This window comes from Neopsephotus bourkii, unplaced genomic scaffold (genome assembly GCF_033783945.1).
Source record: "Neopsephotus bourkii isolate Nb327-2 ecotype Australia unplaced genomic scaffold, CSIRO-AGI_Nbou_v1 NB_107, whole genome shotgun sequence".
Classification (NCBI taxonomy): Eukaryota; Metazoa; Chordata; class Aves; order Psittaciformes; family Psittacidae; genus Neopsephotus; species Neopsephotus bourkii.
The window spans coordinates 1,412,128-1,425,522 of record NW_026900624.1 but is presented as its reverse complement, the minus strand read 5'-3'; the positions used below and the strand labels follow the sequence as shown (position 1 = coordinate 1,425,522).

General features: G+C 39.4%; 1 protein-coding gene across 1 annotated transcript in view; it reads left to right on the top strand.

Moving 5' to 3' along the window:
• The window catches only part of NUP205 (nucleoporin 205), a 55,034-nt gene that overhangs the window by 24,615 nt on the left and 17,024 nt on the right, over positions 1-13,395 (top strand). The window contains exons 17-27 of the mRNA XM_061357428.1: positions 835-972; positions 1,225-1,414; positions 2,040-2,160; positions 3,380-3,461; positions 3,871-4,035; positions 7,550-7,674; positions 8,609-8,723; positions 9,740-9,889; positions 10,757-10,831; positions 11,534-11,691; positions 13,126-13,206. Coding sequence (XP_061213412.1) covers positions 835-972; positions 1,225-1,414; positions 2,040-2,160; positions 3,380-3,461; positions 3,871-4,035; positions 7,550-7,674; positions 8,609-8,723; positions 9,740-9,889; positions 10,757-10,831; positions 11,534-11,691; positions 13,126-13,206 — 1,400 coding nt within the window. The remainder of the gene's footprint in view (positions 1-834; positions 973-1,224; positions 1,415-2,039; positions 2,161-3,379; positions 3,462-3,870; positions 4,036-7,549; positions 7,675-8,608; positions 8,724-9,739; positions 9,890-10,756; positions 10,832-11,533; positions 11,692-13,125; positions 13,207-13,395) is intronic.

Genomic DNA, 13,395 nt, shown 5'->3' with positions numbered 1-13,395 from the left:
GAAGGACAAGGGGATTGTTTAAGCCGATACCAAGAAGAAACTTCAGCCACATTCTTACTTGCATATGAAAAATTATTCTTACTACTGTCTTTCTTTTATCCTATACTATAATTTATAGTAAATTATAGTTTACTAGGAAACGAGATAAACATTAGCCTTGACTTCTGATTTGTGAGGGCCACTGAGTTTTAGGCTAGTAGTTTTGGTTTTGCATAGATTATTACAACAGACATGCAAGCAATTGTACACTATGAACATCAGGGGTTCAGTGGACCTTCTGATTTATGAGGGCCTTTGAGTTTTAGGCTGGTAGTTTCATTTTTGCATAGATTGTTACAACAGACATGCAAGCATCTGTATGTACACTATGAGGATCAGTGGAGGTTCAGTGGACCTTCCCAGCTTTGATTTCTGGAAGTGCTTTTTCCCTCATCAGGGTCTTTATACAGGCCGGGGGGGGGGGGGTGGAAAGTTTTCCAAGTTGCTTTTCAATCTTGCAAAACCATTTAATGTATCCCCAGTGTGGTATAAAGTCTTAGCACTGATTTGAATCCAAGGTCAAATTCACTTAGGGAGAGTCTAACTGGATAAAGTTGAAATTGTGCTATTAGATACTGAAAAGAATTGGTAATTGCTGTTACCATTCTTCCCAAACTTTTAAACTTCCCTAAATGGCTTATGTGTAAAGAAAACCTCTGAAGACTTTGCAGTATGTTTCATCTGTTTAGATGTTGCTTACAATGACAGGGACTGCTACATTTTGTAGCTTAGGGTAGCTTGAGTAATTGATGTCTTTTGTATTAGATATTAATTTTTTTCCCCTCCTTTCTTTAGGAGAAGAAATAATAGCCTACAAACCACCTGGATTCAATTTGATGTATCATCTCTTGAATGAGTCCCCAATGCTGGAACTGTCCTTTTGTTTGCTGGAAGAAGGGGTTAAGCAGCTTGATACTTACGCTCCGTTTCCTGGTGTGTGTCTGGAATTTATTTTTTGTATGAAGTTAAAATGCATACTACGTAGAATTTAAAGCTGACATTACCTATCTTCAACCTGTCTTGTTGCTCTTGCATCTAAATAGTGTGGTTTGGGGGGGGATTTTCGTAGGAGTAAACAACTGGCAAGTTCTTTCTTGGTGCAAAGCTTGATGAATGAGGCTTATGAATGCAGTCTGTTTAACTGCTTTGATTTTCTTATGTTTTGTTGTTGTTTGTGCACTGCAGGGAAGAAGCATTTAGAGAAAGCTGTACAGTATTGCCTTGCACTTCTAAACTTAACCCTACAAAAGGAGAATGTTTTTATGGATCTGTTGCGGGAGAGCCACCTTTCCCTTATTGTCACACCATTGGAGCAGCTGCTCCAAGGAATCAATCCTCGCACTAAAAAGGCAGATCATGTGGTGAATATCGCTCGGTATGTGTGAAGTACTGAGAAGGAAAGATTTTCAGAGGCACGGAAGTGTTGGGTCCTGGTCCTGTCATTAGTTTTACTATCCAATGTTTCTTTTTGCACAGAGCATCATACATCTTTTTGTCTTTCAATTATATTACTTTTTTCACATAACACTAGTTGACAAATAGTTTAAGAAAAGCAAGCCTTTTAAGATGCTTTCACATTTAATTTTTTTTATCTTGTGTGTTTTGGGTCCATGTGGTAGTTGGTTTTAGCTTGTTTTGGTTCTTCAGTGACATGTATTTCTGTATGATCTGAAATTATTTTCTCCATGTTTCTGCTTTGAGCTTGTGACCAATTGTTTTAACTTACTCTGTAGTGTTTGTGCTAGATTTTGGATAAAAAGAATGGTAAAAATTCCAGAAAAGATTATTATCCCTACTCAGCCTAGTACCCTTCTTTTAATGGAGGAGTGTTAAGTGTTTCATATAGAGTTAAGGTTGGTTTGTAGCTTTAACGTTATCTCATGTAGTTTGATTTGTGCATGTTTTAGTTCTAAATGTTGTTTAATTTCTCATCTGTGTCTTACCATCTTGAAATACTAAAATCCTCAACAATTCATTTCAATAATCTTGTATTTTTTAAGGTATCTTTGTCATGGAAGCAGCAATCCTGAACTGGCTTTTGAAAGTGCTAAGATTTTGTGCTGTATTTCTTGTAATTCCAACATCCAAATAAAGCTAGTTGGCGATTTCACACATGATCAGGTAAGTGATGGTTTCTTTGGATCTGGAAGGAGAAACTGGTGGAGAAATACTAGTATTCCATAGTGTTACTTAAAAGGTCAGGTTTCTAGATCAAGTATATTAAAACTATATATGTCTTATATCTACTTACCTCTAGAAAGTCTTTCAATGTGGCACTGTGAAAAGCAACTACATTAATTGAAAATAAGAACCCCAAATTCATTAATGTTTGCAAGAAGGGAAAGAACAATATTCTTTGAGATAGTAGGACTGTTTCTTGACTTTATAGTCTTCAACCTGTGAGGATAACCTATCATATGTATCAATAGCAGATTTTTTTCTGTTCAGTGGCTAATTGCTAACCTGTGTTAGAGAAGAGATTCAGAGCAGCCCTGCGGAGAAGGACTTGGGGGTGCTGGTCGATGAGAAAATGAACATGAGCCGGCTTCAGTGTGCGCTTGCAGCCCAGAAAGCCAACCGTATCCTGGGCTGCATCAAAAGGAGCGTGAGCAGCAGGTCGAAGGAGGTGATCCTGCCCCTTTATTCTGCTCTCGTGAGACCTCACCTGGAGTATTGTGTGCAGTTCTGGTGTCCTCAACATAAAAAGGACATGGAACTGTTGGAACAAGTCCAGAGGAGGGCCACGAGAATGATCAGGGGACTGGAGCACCTCTCATACGAAGATCGGCTGAGAAAGTTGGGGCTGTTCAGCCTGGAGAAGAGAAGGCTGCGTGGAGACCTCATAGCAGCCTTCCAGTATCTGAAGGGGGCCTATAGGGATGCTGGGAATGGGCTCTTCATTAGGGACTGTAGTGATAGGACAAGGGGTAATGGGTTAAAACTTAAACTGGGGAAGTTTAGATTGGATATAAGGAGGAAATTCTTTCTTGTTAGGGTGTTGAGGCACTGGAATAGGTTGCCCAGGGAGGTTGTGAATGCTCCATCCTTGGCAGTGTTCAAGGCCAGGTTGGATGAGGCCTTGGGTAATATGGTTTAGAGCGAGGTGTTCCTGCCCATGGCAGGGGGGTTGGAGCTTGATGATCTTAAGGTCCTTTCCAACGCTAACTATTCTATCATTCTATGTTTAGAACAGCAGTGACTCTTAATTCCTGCTTATTAACTAGGTTATATAAGTTTTATCTAGAACTAATGTTAACTTATATGCAGGGAACTATGCAAGGTATTCTTTTTAATACAGTTAAAATCCTCTTAATTTTCATCCTTTCATTGTTGAATACAGAGTATTAGCCAGAAGCTGATGGCTGGGTTTGTGGAGTGTTTAGACAATGAAGATGCAGAAGAATTAATTAATCCAGGTGAGGGTATGTAAAAGGCTTCTTAAAAAAGGCTCATGTAGTTGTCTTTTGTATAGAATTAAATTAATGGGAGGTGAAGAAAGTGCTTTTAAGTCAGAAAACCCCTTTCTTGTGTTGTTTTCTGTAGAACTAGACCTTTAAATGAATGAAAATCACCAATGTCTTGTTAATATGTGTTCACAGTGTGATGAGCCAGCTACAAACTGAGTGTTTTTTCAGAAGACAACATTGCTCTGAATGTATTATTTTAGAGCTGTATTAATATTAATTTGAAATTTTGGTCTTGTATCCCTTTGTACTAATATAAATTGATGCCCTCACCTTCTTCTGTTTAAGTAGAAGGCTCTGAGGGTTATTCCATTAAATGGATTTCTTCACTTTATTATTCACTTTTCTCTTTATTTTTTTAATCAAGAGCTGGAGCCTGACAAGAAGCAGGCACAAATCCATCATGAAACAAGGATCCATATTCTGAATCTTCTTATAACCTCTCTTGAGTGTAGTCCTCCCAGCCTTGCTTTGTATCTCCTGGGATATGAACTGAAGAAACCCGTCAGCACCACAAATCTCCAAGATCCAGGTATGAGGAAGAAACATTGATCTGGCATTTAATCTGTTTTGTTACCAATACTGAGAATATTTATTGGAAAATTCATGGGGAGAAGCAGTTCTTCTTAATGTTAAGAATAATACAACAGGTCTTTTTCAATTCCTCAAAAGCTAAATTAGAATCATAGAATCATAGAATAGTTAGGGTTGGAAAGGACCTTAAGATCATCAGGTTCCAACCCCCCTGCCATGGGCAGGGACACGTTGCTCTAAACCATATCACCCAAGGTCTCATCCAACCTGGACTTGAACACTGCCAAGGATGGAGCATTCACAACCTCCCTGGGCAACCTATTCCAGTGCCTCACCACCCTAACAGGAAAGAATTTCCTCCTTATATCCAATCTAAACTTCCCCTATTTAAGTTTGAACCCATTATCTCTTGTTGTATCGCTACAGTCCTTAATGAAGAGTCCCTGCTCAGCATCCCTATAGGCCCCCTTCAGATACTGGAAGGCTGCTATGAGGTCTCCACGCAGCCTTCTCTTCTCCAGGCTGAACAGCCCCAACTTTCTCAGCCTATCTTCATAGGGGAGGTGCTCCAGTCCCCTGATAATTCTCGTGGCCCTCCTCTGGACTTGTTCCAACAGTTCCATGTCCTTTTTATGTTGAGGACACCAGAACTGCACACAATACTCCAAGTGAGGTCTCACGAGAGCAGAATAAAGGGGCAGGATCACCTCCTTCAACCTGCTGGTCACGCTCCTTTTGATGCAGCCCAGGATACGGTTGGCTTTCTGGGCTGCAAGCGCACACTGAAGCTGGCTCATGTTCATTTTCTCATTGACCAGCACCCCCAAGTCCTTCTCCGCAGGGCTGCTCTGAATCTCTTCTCTGCCCAGCCTGTAGCTGTGCCTGGGACTGCTCCGACCCAGGTGTAGGACCTTGCACTTGGCATGGTTAAAATTCATGAGGTTGTCATCAGCCCACCTCACAAGCGTGTCAAGGTCCCTCTGGATGGCATTCCTTCCCTCCAGCGTATCAACCGAACCACACAGCTTGGTGTCATCGGCAAACTTCCTGAGGGCGCGCTCAATCCCACTGTCCATGTCAGCGATGAAGATGTTAAACAAGACCGGTCCCAACACCGATCCCTGAGGGACACCACTTGTTACTGGTCTCCAGCTGAACATTGAGCCATTGACTACAACTCTTTGTGTGTGGCCATCCAGCCAGTTCTGTATCTACTGAGTGGTCCATCCATCAAAATGATGTCTCTCCAATTTAAAGACAAGGATGTCGTATGGGACAGTGTCAGACGTTTTGCCCAAGTCCAGGTAGATGACCTCAACTGCTCTACCGCTGTCCACCAGTTCTGTAGCCCCATCATAGAAGGCCACCAAATTGGTCAGGCAGGATTTCCCCTTGGTGAAGCCATGCTGCCTGTCACCAAGCACCTTGTTGTTTTTCATGTGCCTTAGCATGCTTTCCAGGAGAATCTGCTCCAAGATTTTGCCAGGCAGAGGTGAGACTGACTGGTCTGTAATTCCCTGGGTCATCCGTTTTCCCCTTCTTGAAAATGGGGGTTATATTTCCCTTCTTCCAGTCGTCGGGAACTTCACCTGACTGCCATGATTTTTCAAATATGATGGCCAGCGGCTCAGCAACTTCATTCGCCAGCTCCTTCAGGACCCGCGGATGGATTTCATCAGGACCCATGGACTTGTGCACGTTCAGATTTTTAAGATGGTCTCAAACCAATTCCTCTCCTACAGTGGGCCCAAGGTCTTCATTTTCACAGTCCCTGCATCTGCCTTCCAAGACTGGGGTGGTGTTGTCAGAGTCTTTGCCAGTGAAGACTGAGGCAAAGAAGTCATTCAGAACCTCAGCCTTCTCCAAATCCTGTGTAGCTAGTTCACCTGAGAGCTTCCTGAGGGAGCTTGCGTTCTCCCTAGTCTGTTTTCTATTTGCTATGTACCTGTAGAATCCCTTCCTGTTATCTTTAATATCCCTAGCCAAATTTAATTCTAACTGGGCCTTAGCTTTCCTAACCTGGTCCCTAGCTTCCCGGACAATATCCCTGTACTCTTCCCAGGCCGTCTGTCCTTGCTTCCGCTTTCTGTAAGACTCTTTTTTCATTTGAATTTTCCTCAGCAGCTCTTTATCCATCCAAGGAGGTCTTCTGGCCCTCCTGCAGCACTTCCTTCTAGTTGGGATGCAACACTCCTGAGCGTGTAGCAGGTGATCCTTGAAGACCAACCAAGAGTCTTGGGCCCCCCTGCCCTCTAGGGCTGTATCCCATGGAACCTTACTAAGTAGGTTCCTGAAGAGGCCAAAGTCTGCTCTCTTGAAGTCTAGGGCAGTGAGCTTGCTGCACGCTCTTCTCACTGTCCTAAGGATCTCAAACTCAACCATCTCATGATTCAGCAGAGCTGGTCGGGGCTGGAGCACTGAGCCTATGAAGAGAAGCTGAGGGAGTGGAGATGAGAAGGCTTTGGGGGGACCCAGTAGTAGTAGTCTTTGAATATCTACAAAGAGGTTAATGAGAAGATGAAGCCAGGCTCTTCAGAGGTGTGTGGCAGGGAGAGACAGTGGGCACAAGTTGAAATGAGAGGCTCCAAGTGGATATAGTAGAAATGTTTTCGCCATGAAGACAGTGAAGCAGTGGAGTGGGTTGGCCAGAGAGTTCAAGGAGTCTTCATGTTTGGAAATTTTCAAGACGCAGCTGTATAAAGCCATGAACGAACTGGTCTGGTATCATAACTGAACAGTAGTTTGGAGTTGAGACGTCATGGAATCCCTTCCAGTCTAAAGTTCTAGATTTTCTCTGATATTTTAAAGGATCTTTTATGTGAACATGTTTGAACAGACATTTCATTTTAATTATTTAGAGAAAAATATTTTTCATTAGGTTTGTATTGGATGCTGTGGCCCAGCAGTTTTTGGTCTTTTGTAGTTATAAATGAAGGGTAGGTAGGACCTAGATTTTATATGGGGGGAGAAAAAAAAAAGAAGCCTTGAAGTTATTTGATATATCAGAAAGATGAAAAAGAAATGCCAACTTATTTTTTTCATCTACAAAGGAGCTTTCAATTTCAGTGGTACATGTTTTGGGTATTTTGAAATTCTTTAGTTATGCGATACAGGTAACTCATCTGCACCCACACAATTTTACAGGGTCTCATATGTTAGGTCAGTGACAGGGGACTTCGTCTCAAAGCCATGAGAGAGTCGTGTGCACATCTTTGAATTATCCCATTCATAATGTGAAAAAATAATGACCATAAGCCATTTGCCATGAGATAATGGCTCAAAAGCCTACAGGTTAACAATAAACATTATCATTAGAATTTTGCTGAAACACAGTCTTTCCGTCTTTCATTTTAATTAATGGAGAAAAAAACTCTGCTGTAGCTCTGTGGAGCAGTATAGTGCAGCACAAGGTACCTGAACAATTGAGTTTCTGTAGATCTGCGTACTAACTGACATTTGCTGTGGGGGCTAGTAAGATCAAGAATGTTAAGAAATTACTTCTCTATTTTAAGGTGTCTTGGGTTGCCCGCGGACTTGCCTTCATGCCATTTTGAACATACTAGAGAAGGGTACCGAAACAAGGAACGGGCCTACAGCAGTTCAGGAATCTCCTCATCTTGCAGAACTCTGTTACCAGGTATTCAGCATATTTTCAGTTGGCATATAGTGAAAATAGGCTCTAAATAAAACTAGCTACTTGGTGAATACAGATTGCTGATGATTCTGGCAATTGTTTCATTTTTAAAATGCATGTGTCAGGTTTTTATATACCTTGAACTCTTTCTATTTTACCATTTCCTGAGTGAAAAAGTATTCTTTTGTGGCAACAGAGAAAATCAAAATTCTTCATGAGTGCAGATTCTTTAATTGGGATGTACTCATATAACTGATGTTTTTAATGTTTCTGGCAAGCCCCTGAATCTGTTATGACCATATACCACTTTTTTTTTTTTTTTTTTTTAATTTTGGAACTGCAGTTTGTCAGCAAGTAAGGTAACAAATAATTCCAAATAAGCCAATAAAATCCTCTTCTTTATTCTGTAGCAGTGACAGAATGTATGTACGCATGTCTAAGGAGATGAGATGAGGAAGACAGCTGAATTAGGCATATGTGCAAGGTAGCTGATTTTTAGCTTTAAATCATATAGCCATATGATTGCACACCTATATTATGTTGAAAATCTGTGGAATCTAGACAGGATTTTAAACACTATTAAAAGTGAAAGAGGCCATATTGCAGGAGGAGGGAAAAAAAGATTGTGTTTCCTGTCTTGGTAAACCTGGAGATGGAAAAAGGCATTCGTTTTTAGGTGAGCTGAGCAGACAGAAAGGCTTACATGGTGTCATGTGAGCAAATAGCCATTGGGATCATCTACACACTGGTACTCCTTTAATGCCATAATTCAATGTCTATTATATATAGTGTGTTCAGCTTTGGAGTGGAAAATTTACTGTAAATCCAGGTAATAATATTTGAGCAGTAAAACAGTGTTATGCATATTTTGATTTGGTGGTTAGTTTGTTTTTAAAATAAATTTCATAAATGGCTGTCTACCGGTTTTGATTGTCAGGTGATCTATCAGTTGTGTGCATGCTCTGACACGTCAGGTCCAACTATGAGATACCTGAGGACCAGCCAGGATTTCTTATTCACTCAGCTGCAGTATTTGCCGTTTTCTGTCAAAGGTAACTTTATACTAAGATAAGATTGTGCATGTTTAAAATCCAGTTTATCTTTTGACTCCCTAGGAACACAGAAGAAGAAATATAGGTAGCATTATTAAACTGAATTATTACCTCTGCTGACCTTTTAATTCTGTAGAAATTGAACTCTGCCTATTTAGAAAGTTTAGATGATTAGCACTGAACTTTTGTAAAAGAATGCAAAATTTCCAAATGCATCAAGTCTCCAGAAGCAAATCCTAATTGATATTTCAGTTGTCGTTATAGTTTTGTTAGATTATGCTACAGAACAAAATATTTTTGAGAAGTAAGAATGCTGTGAAGAACTGAGGGAGTAGAAGGCTGGTGTTTATAACAATCTGTGTTTTCCCTTCCCTTGAGTAAAGTAATGTTATTTGGTGACAGCGTTAATTTTTAAGCTAATAAATGTTTTTAGTGTCTCAGACCAAAACAGTTTCTCAGTTGTCTTAAACTGAATAAATCTACTTACTCACTTTATCAGATGCTCAACCACTAGTTCTTTGTTAAATGATAGTGAACTTAGCATTCACATACATGTATCCATCATGGGTAAAGCAGTTTAGATAATTCTGTCGTAACTTAAGAATCTAAATTAAATGAATATAGAATATGAAGATTCTTGGAGACCTACATTCAAGCCTTATAAACTTTGATGAAAGTTACAGTTTATTTTGCGTAAATGTTTTTCACTGAAATTAGAACTGACCCTATTTGCTCATGAAGCACTGCATTCTCCACAAAGACTGTTAGTACATTTATATCCAGATTTTTTGTATATGTGTATACTCTTAATTGCTTATATGTCTGTGATTTGTTTTCACAATAACGACATGTTCATTTTATCCCATAAACAAACAGCAGATAATGACATCCTCTAAAACATTTATAATTATATATTCGTATTATTAATATTAGTATTATTATTTATATTTTATTATATATTTATAAAACATAATATTTATGTTCAATTTTATAACTGTTTCCTTATCGCCACCCAGAACATGAAATTTCAACACTGAACCAGATGTCTTGGCTGATGAAGACTGCAGCCATAGAAATGCGAGTGACATCTCTGAATCGTCAGCGCTCCCACACGCAGAGACTGCTGCATTTGCTGCTTGATGACATGCCTGTGAAACCATACTTGGGTAAGAGGAATTTATTGTGAGGGTAAATAAGCTTGAATAAATGGAAATGTGAGGGGCTTTATCTGAAGTCTCCATAAGCTTGTGAGAGTTCATTTGTGGTATCAGGTCTGGAATTGCCACTGGAGGGATGGAAAGAAAGATGATGGTGTTTTAGACTCTGAAGTGAGAGAAATTAGGGCAAGTTGTCACTATGTAGAAGAGGTGGAAGGTTTTCGTCACTAAACTGTTTTAGACAGAGTTTTTCTCAGTCCTGACTTCTGTCTGTCTGTTACACATTTCCAACCCTCTCTCAGGTAGTAGATAGTAGCTACAGGTCAACTTTGCTTTTGACAGTAACGACATTACAAAAATGATCCCAATATGACGCAGAATGCAATGTTAAATAACAAGGCAAGATTTCAGATTTTCAGAGCAGAGGAAAAAGTGAATCAATGGAAAGAGAAACAGGTGATAATAAAACTCTTTATGTGAAGAAAATAAACATAATAACTAGAAGGTAATGGGCTGCAGCACTATAGTGTTTTCCCTCACTTTTATAGGTCTGAGCACAGTGTTTTCATCTTTGTGGAGATCTCAGTATGGGAAACTGTGTCTAAATACCCTATTCATTTTACAGTGTTCATTCAGCTGTATTATTCATACTGGAGGGGGGGGTGTCCTTTTGGGCATTTCTAGTATCGTCTAATCTGTATTTGATAATTGGCCAACTTCTGTGAGATAAGTACTGTTTTCATTTTATTAAGAATCAAAGCTGTGTTAGAAGACTTCCATGCGAAGGGCCTGTCAGTGTGTGCTCCCTCTTTTTCAGTATTAATAAAGTAGGTGGTATTTGAAAAAAAAAAAATACTTACATTTCATTACCTTCAGCTGATGGTGAAGGAGGAATGGAAGATGAAAGTCGATCAGTCAGTGGGTTTCTCCACTTTGATACTGCTTCCAAAGGTAAACATTATGACTGTTTACTGACTCAGTACTTTTTCTGAATGGGGGGAGGGCCAGCTCTAGAGGGATACTTTGAAAAATACAGTGATAAACTTTCTAAGTAGCAGCAGTACCTAGAAGAATTTTATTTAGGGTGGATAAAAAAACTAATTTTAGAGTCGTAATGTAGATGGTTGGAGTAAGTGGGAAATTCTGAACTGGAAAGGAAGTTACAAGTCTGTTTCCCTTTTCCTCTGTTTCCCTTTCCTGTCTGTGGAAGGGCAGCATGGCAAGGTTGCAGTCTAAACCAGTGAGACTGTTGGTAAAGCTAAACATGGTTAGCTTTAGCAAAGAATATAAAACCTAAGTAACTTCAGATTCCTTACAGTGTTTCTGAGTATCAACAAAACACTGTGTGGTTCTCATTAAAAACCAACCTGCTGTTAATTAGGAGAGGAAATACGAATCTTGTATTTCTAAATACTGGATTACATGCATACATAGCAGGAGAATGATGCAGTGTAACACAGAATTTAAGGCTCTAGAAAATATTTTTAAACCCTTTATATAGATCGATAGCACTTTCTGAATATTTAATGTTTTATTTTGAAATCGTACACATTAAGATTGGATTTACAAGTGTAAGTTAGGTTCCTATTGTGAATTTTTGTTGTTTTCTCCGCAATGTTGCTGAATACAGTTTGAATTGATTTGCATTTCCAGTGCGCAGGAAGATTTTAAGTATCTTGGATTCAATTGATTTCCGTCAGAACATACCAGAGCCTTTGCAACTGGATGTTTTTGAGTGGAGACAGATTGAGCAAGTCATTGCTAATTGCGAGCACAAGAATGCACGTGGACAAGTGGTCTGCAATGTCAAGGTGTGCATTGGTCTGTGGTCTTGAATGTGGTATTTTATATCTTAATAAAAATGATCAGTGGATTAATAATAGTTAGAAAACTGCTTTCAGGTAAAAAGTACAGCTGTTTCAGTTATGTTCATAATTTATGCAGACTGTTCAGATTAGTTTATTTCTTCTGCATTGCACACACTGATTTCTTGTCTGCACAGACAGATGCATCAGTTTAAGACATTTTTGTGAAATTTTTTTATCTTACTGTTTTTCCCATCTTGGAATACCTAAGTGATGTTGCAGATAGGACATCTATTTTACATATTTAGTTAATCTCCAATATATGGAACTGTGTAGCACTACATATGTGTACACAATTACATACACAACACTGTTGTATACTTCAGTAGTTCTTAGAGGCTTTAGTTAAGTTACTAACACGTTGTGATGGGTACTTGACAAGTGTGTGATAAATAGTCCTGAAAAATTTGTCATCTGAGAGACAAGAGACAGAGCAGGAGCCGAATGTAAAGTACAGTTAATCTTGATGGTGATAGGAATGCAGCTATTCCTTATTTGGAACCAGCTATTCTATATTGGAAAATGTATTTTAGACGTGAAAGGAAACAAACCCTTCCTTCTGTGTCAGAGAACTATAGTGGAGCTTGAAGAGGAAAAGGAATGCGATGTGTTAGAAGAGCTCATGAAAGGACAGAACAACCTAGGACCAGAAGTAAATGAATAAGTGCAAAAATAAGAAGTGCAGTGAGTAGGGAGATAAACTGGACAGCTGAAAGTACTGTAGAAAATGAAGTGTGAGAGAAACCTAAAAAAAATGAGTAAAACCTGTTTGAATCTCAGTCCTTTGGTTGCATCTGTCATTATGTATCCATCTCCTAAATACTTTGAGGAGACACAAAGTCACGTTCCTTGTCATTTGTCCTGGTTTCAGCTGGGATAGGGTTAATTTTCTTCTTAGTAGCTGGTGTAGTGCTGTTATTTTGGATTTGGGATGAGAATGTTCATAATGCATTGATGTTTTAGTTGTTGCTTAGTGTTTACACTAAATCAAGGACTTTACAGCTTCTCATACCACCCCACCAGCAGGTAGGCTGGAGTGCACAAGAAGCTGGGAGGAGACATAGTCAGGATAGCTGACCCAAACTGGCCAAAGGGATATTCTGTACTACAGGATGTCATGCTCAGTATATAAACTAGAGGGAAAGCTGGCTAGGGACTGCTGCTTGGGAACTGAGTGGGCATTGGTTGATGGGTGGTGAGGGTTAGGGTTAGGGTTTTACTTGTATGTTCTATTATTATTATTGTTGCTATTACTATTATTATCCCTTCCTTTTCTGTCCTATTCAACTGTCCTTATCACAACCCATGAATTTTAGTTTTTTACCCAGTTCTCCATTCCACAACACCATTACACTTTCTTTTTTAACTTTTTAATTTCAGTACCTTCACAGAGTTCTGGTTGCAGAAATCAATGCCCTTCAAGGAATGGCAGCAATAGGCCAGAGGCCTTTATTTATGGAGGTAAGTATAGAAAAAGTAACTACTGTTTGTTGTTGCTTTTGGTGGATTTCATTTACTGTCAAGCAGTAAGCTCCTACCATGAAAGCTTGTGGATTTGAGCCCTAACTTAAATTAGTGATGCCTGAAAAAAACAATAAAAAAAGAGACCCATGAAAATTTGATAAGATTAACTATGTCTTACCATACTGT